This window comes from Nansenia antarctica (assembly GCF_963989245.1).
Source record: "Nansenia antarctica genome assembly, chromosome: 13".
Classification (NCBI taxonomy): domain Eukaryota; kingdom Metazoa; phylum Chordata; class Actinopteri; order Argentiniformes; family Microstomatidae; genus Nansenia; species Nansenia antarctica.
In genome coordinates, this window is record NC_137683.1 from 20,765,252 (window position 1) to 20,771,621 (window position 6,370).

The 6,370-nt window shown below is 44.4% G+C and overlaps 1 protein-coding gene across 1 annotated transcript in view; it reads right to left on the reverse strand.

Moving 5' to 3' along the window:
- Positions 1-6,289: 6,289 nt before the first annotated feature.
- The window catches only part of LOC308169397 (uncharacterized protein), a gene marked incomplete at both ends in the record, with an annotated part of 24,285 nt that continues 24,204 nt past the window's right edge, over positions 6,290-6,370 (reverse strand). The window contains one exon of the mRNA XM_080544080.1: positions 6,290-6,370. This exon is cut by the window's right edge and continues 452 nt beyond it. Coding sequence (XP_080400206.1) covers positions 6,290-6,370 — 81 coding nt within the window.

A 6,370-nucleotide genomic window follows, 5' to 3' on the forward strand; every position in this document is an offset into this window, starting at 1 on the left:
TAGTTTTTTTTTTGTATGATAGTCATGCATAAAAATAAATCTGCGCTCCCTGTTTAACGTTATATCTAACATTACATATTTTACATTACAGTAAGGCAGATTTTGCACGATAGTCATGCATTTTTAGATATCTATTTCCCCCCTTTAAATGGCATATGTCCGAAATTTTACTAAAGTTCAGCCGCGAAGTCCACTACAGAGGATCCATTACACACAACAATACTCACTGAAAACAATGTTCAGGGTGTGATGTTTTTTTATTTCTTTATGGAACTATACCACACACACACACACACACACACACCACAATCATTTGCAACAAGTGTCTTAAATTTTGAGTCGTTATGTTTAATGAATGAAGCCAGGTGTGTTCATTGTGTTAACATTTTGCTGACTGTGGCAAGCATTTTGCATCACATGAGCTTTAATTTGAGAATTTGACATTTTGAGCAGAGTTTTTTGCAACTTGTGTTTTAGCAAGACAAAATGTGTTTAGATTTATGAGAAAAGGAGGATTGTGTTTTGTGAATTGTGTCTTCATGTGAAATGTGTTTATGGTTTTGGCAAATGGGAGCTAGTTTTATTAAATGTGTTTAGAGAACTGGTCATTTGGTTTAGAGAATTGACTTTTGTGTATTAGCAATTGGGAAAAACTGTAATGACAATAAAGACCATTCATTCATTCATTCATAATACTGTTTTATACTTAATAATAAAAACAAATAAATAGATGTCTTTAAAAGGCCAAACTGATTGCATCACTTATTAAGCCACTATCACTATAACAATACAGAATAAAATATATACATGTCTTTAAAAGAACAAACTGATTACTTATTAAGCCACTATCACTTATATTCTCCTTCTTGGCACCACGTCCCATAAGGCTTCCCGTCACTACTCAGGGTTTTTCCTGGGTCAAAATGAGGCGGAGGTGGTACCAGTGGTGTTTGACATCGGGGGGGACCCATGAAGCAGGGCTGTCTGGGGGTCCTTAAACGAGCATCAAACACTTAATTTCTTGTATTCTGGTTAATTGATATGCATCAATTTGTGCCCTTTCGCCATCAATTTATGGTGGAAATGTCATTATATATGTAAAGGAAAAAACAATATTCAGGCACCAGATGGCCATTCAAAATAGAATGCAATATAAGGCTCTTGTTTGTGTATGGTATGATGCAGCAATGATGACAGAGACGTGTATCAAGTTCAGCCATGTAATATCAAGATGGAGGGAACAGGCACCTACACACGGGTCATGCAGAAACAAGCAAACAAGTCGATAGCCGATGGCATCGATCTAAGTAGACCCGTAACATCCTCCTTTTCCAAGTGAACACAAACACCTTAGAACTTAGAAATAACAAAAGTAATCTAGTGCAAAAATAACCAACGTTTGTTCTTATATAAAATGTAACAACAGTCTCTGTTAACTTCTGTATTCTCTGTGTCTTTCCTTTTTAATTGTTTCCATTTTTATTTTATGGCAACAGCCCTATATAGTTTAGGTTACAAATTGAGTCTCACAGGTGGCTTAGACAGCCGTCCAGCCCTAGTGTATGCGCGTCCCTCAAATGGTGCTGTGCCAATTGGACTAGGTGAGGTCCTAGGTGTGAACCTGACCGGGCTCGGCTCGGCCACAGTTGGGGGAGCCTCTGCAGCGGTACTCTCTGGCACAGGGTCATTCTCTTCGTAGGTCGGAGTAGCAGTCGGCTCGGCTACTCTGAGGTCCACCCTGTTGCGTCGATAGAGGGAGCCGTCGACATCCACCAGGTACCACAGCCCATCGCGTTCGCTTCGAGAGCTCTTACCCCCACAGAAAAGAACTACGCACAGATTGAGAAAGAGTGTCTCAGCTGTATTTTCCATGCAGTGTATCTTTCCCTCAGTGGGTCTTTTGCTTTTTTGACACACTTTAGCAAAGTGATTATTTACTCCACATGATTTGCATTGTTTTCCGAATGCTGGGCAGTGATCTCTGCCCCTTGCATGCGAGTTGCCACAGTATTTACATGCATAGCCTGCGTCTACAGCTCTGGGTGAATTGCTCTGCCTCCATTGGTTTTGCCTGGATTGTTGTTGCCTAGATTGTTGCCTAGCAACGGCGAGCACCGCTTCTACGTGCGGAGGACTCGCTATCTCCATCGCTCTCATACGAATGTCTGTCTGCTCCGTTGCACGGCACATGTCAATTGCTGTGATCAACGTCAGTTGCTTTTCTCTAAGCAATCTGCGCCTTATGCTCTCGTTACCAACACCCAGTACAATTTTGTCACGAATCATCTCATCTCTTAACTGTCCGTACTCACAGGTTGCTGCCCTTTCTCTCAGCCTGGTCACAAAACCGTCTATAGATTCTCCTTCCTCCTGTTTGCAGCTCCCGAAGACGTACCTTTCATATATTGTGTTCTTGGTAGGTTTGAAATACTTCTCCAACGCGGCCAGTATGATCGCAGCATCCCCCTGATCCTCTTCGGAAAGATTTAAGTTGTGACGGTATATATGTCTGCATTCACTTCCCATCACGGTCCTCAGAGTTGCAGCCTGGATTTTCTTGTCCTTTTCAGTTATGCCAGTAACGATGACATAGTCCTCATATTCGGCCCGGAATATGTCCCAATTGACGCTCCAATCGCCCGTGAAGCTCATGGGTGAAGGGGGTGGAAAAGTAATGGCTGCCATGCTAGCTATCGTTGCTCGCTGACTTGTCTCGTCTTCTAAAGTATCCGAATCACTTGATTCCGATCCAGACATAGGCTACTCTACCTGTACTCACTTCATATTATCTAATATTCCGCTAACGTGAGTTCAGCAGCTTCTGACACCATGTTTGTGTATGGTATGATGCAGCAATGATGACAGAGACGTGTATCAAGTTCAGCCATGTAATATCAAGATGGAGGGAACAGGCACCTACACACGGGTCATGCAGAAACAAGCAAACAAGTCGATAGCCGATGGCATCGATCTAAGTAGACCCGTAACAGCTCTCAGGCATTCTGTACTTTCAAATATGTATTCTCCTTGAGCAGTCAACATCAACTATCAGCTGTTTCGCTAGCAAACACGAAAGCTAAGTTATTTGTGAAACAGCGCCCCCGCCACCACGTCGGCGCAATGCCGCAATTGCAGTTTTTTTTCTTCTCCCGCGCCGGAAATCCGGCACTGTGCCGGAGTACTTTAAGCCCTGCAGCTAGGAGCGAATTCCCGGGAAGAACTTGTCTCTCCCCCGCTGTCAACGGGAGTTTCATCCACCAGGAAGCGGTGGTGCGCGCAGCAATGGGGGGGGGGGGGGGGGGGGGGACCCGTCACTTACGGCCGAATATCTCCGCGTCACAATGGGTTAGAATTCCAAACTAAAATTCTCCATGACCAGAATAGCATGCTGAACTCACTGAACTTTGAATGGAGTCTTAATCATGTACCGTTAACGAGATAGAATAAGAAAAGCATATCTTTCTATGCCGCTATGCACTGGCGGACTCATGGGGGGGGGCAGGGGGGGCGGCTGCCCCCCCTGGTGCGCCCACGGATGAAAACGTCGCGCTAAAGTGCCCTTTTGAGTGGAGAAATTCACGCTAAAGTGCCCTTTTGAGTGGAGAAATTGAGAGGACGTGCCCTATTGGCTGCCCTTCCAATGGTCTAAACTTGACCATGTGCCCCCATAGTTGAAAACGGCACGCTAAAGTGCCCTTTTGAGTGGAGAAATTGAGAGGACGTGCCCTATTGGCTGCCCTTCACATGGTCTAAACTTGACCATGTGCCCCCATAGTTGAAAACGTCGCGCTAAAGTGCCCTTTTGAGTGGAGAAATTGAGAGGACGTGCCCTATTGGCTGCCCTTCCAATGGTCTAAACTTGACCATGTGCCCCCATAGTTGAAAACGGTGCGCTTAAGTGCCCTTTTGAGTGGAGAAATTGAGAGAACGTGCCCTATTGGCTGCCCTTCCAATGGTCTAAACTTGACCATGTGCCCCCATAGTTGAAAACGGTGCGCTTAAGTGCCCTTTTGAGTGGAGAAATTGAGAGGACGTGCCCTATTGGCTGCCATTCCAATGGGAAAACATAGCAAGAAAATTAAATAATGTGTCTTAATGAGTGCTCTGTTAGTGGATACAATGTATACTAGGGCAGGCTTTCTAGGTCTAGGGGTCAGTCTAGGGGCGTTGCCAAATAGTTAAACCCTGCTTACATTCAAAACACATCTCTGGCTTCTTACCGAATTATCTGGGCCTGAAGTTTATCCCTATACCGAGTGGCTCGGGTCTCAGGTCTCGTAGATGGCTACAATACAAGGTGCCACTTATCATGAACAATGTTGGAAGGGCAAGCTTGTCTTACTATGGCCCTTGGTCTTGGAATGACCTACAGACTACTTTTAAATTAGAGGCCCTTATTTCCATAAGTATCTTCAAGCGTAGATTAAAGGATGTGGTCACCGCTCGCTGTACCTGCTTTGGTTAGACTTCTCAATGTTTTAATCACCTTGTAAATACCCCTACCATTGTTTGTCTATTGTATTGTTGCCACTGTCTTATGTCCTGTCTTGTTATCTGAACTGTTTTTTAAGCTACTATTTTGACCCTGTCTTGGCCAGGTCTCTCTTGTAAAAGAGGTTTTAATCTCAATGTGACTTCCTGGTAAAATAAAGGTAAAATAAAAAAAACATTATATGGCCATCAGCAAATATTTTCTGCGTTTTTGCATGGGGCCGATGGGCTAATATCTAGCTAACATTTAGATGTTTCTCGATCTGCACTGTTCTGCACTGACAAAATTAATTGTTGCCAATGATTAAACATTAACGTTTAAAATACTCATTCCCAATATTCCATCCATTTCAGTTTTAGACACACCCCCTCTCAAATGTTCAGATGATGTCAGAGAGGGCTTTTAATGCAGTCTGCTCTAACCTGGAAAAAGGACACCCTTTGTAATCCCCACTGCTACCTAGTTAACTAACACTACTTTACATTGTTAGCAGGCTCACAAAACAAGCTGTGGGTTGACTAGCGATGTGTCATTGATTTTCAACGTTTAGCTCGCGCTTTTATTTTGAAGTTGCGAAAACGAAAACAGAAGACTACTGTATAATGTCATAATGTGCCTCTTGTTGTCTTTCAGAGAACAGAAATGCTAAACTGCCGACATGTTTGCTGTAATTATATGACTTGGCAGTAGGCAGTCATCAGTCAACGGTCGTCTCATTCACAAAACAGCATGGGTTACAATGATACTAAATACAGTGTTTCCTCCAGAATTTTTCACATTAGTGGCAGAGCGATTGTCTTTCGCGCGCAGCGCGTTTTTTTTTCCCGCGTGATGGGGTCCCATGTCGTGCAGTAGGTGCCCTTTTTTTCTTTTCGCCCCTGCCCTTCAAACAGCCCGAGTCCGCCACTGCCGCTATGAGTACACCGACCAACGCGACGCGGTCCGCGGTACGTCGTAGAACTATAAACTTGGAGACCCCTTAAGTAGGCTACGTAGGCTACGCGCGTAAATTCGACGCAGAAGCTTAAATCGGCCTTAAGTCTTATGTACATACACTGCTGCCCTCTAGTGGTCAGAGTGGGACTGATGTAACCAGCAGGGCTCAAACTGGGAACCTCTCCCCTGGATGACCCAAGATTCTACCAATTTTTTAAATTTTAATAATTTTGTCATTTAGCAGACGCTTTTATCCAAAGCGACTTACAATTACGAATTACAGGGACATTCCCCCTGGAGTAACTGAGGGCTAAGTGCCTTACCCAAGGGCACACTAGTAGTGGTGTGGCTTCAGGCGGGATTTGAACTCACAACCTTCCGATCCCAAGTCCAACTCACTATCCACTAGACCACCACTACCCCAACCATTAACTACCATTAACCCAATAGGACGTCCTTGTGGTCCCAGGAAGACATTTGGGCTGACAGGTCTCAGGCAGGGCTACACAAACAATACACACTACACCCTAGACACTACACACTAAACCCAACACAATACACTCTACACCCTAAACACTGCACACTACACACTACACACTACACACTACACCCTAAGCACTGCACATAACACCCTACACACTGCACACTGTACACTAGACACAGGGGGGAGGGAACATCTGTACATCCAGCATCTCAGGGAAAACACACCACTCTCCAACCGCATGTGTGTAGGCTCGATCTTAGTGGAAAATCCCAACCTTTGAGTTTGAGTGAATGAAGCTTGATGTGTGTAAAACTACATCATGACATCATGTTATGATCCTATGATCTTTGAGCCTTAGGTGTGCAGTGTGATCTCCCTTAGACTAGTTTACACAGGGTCACTGATCGATAAGGGACACTAAACCCTGGGTAGAGGGGCTCAGTGAATGTGGAGTGGAA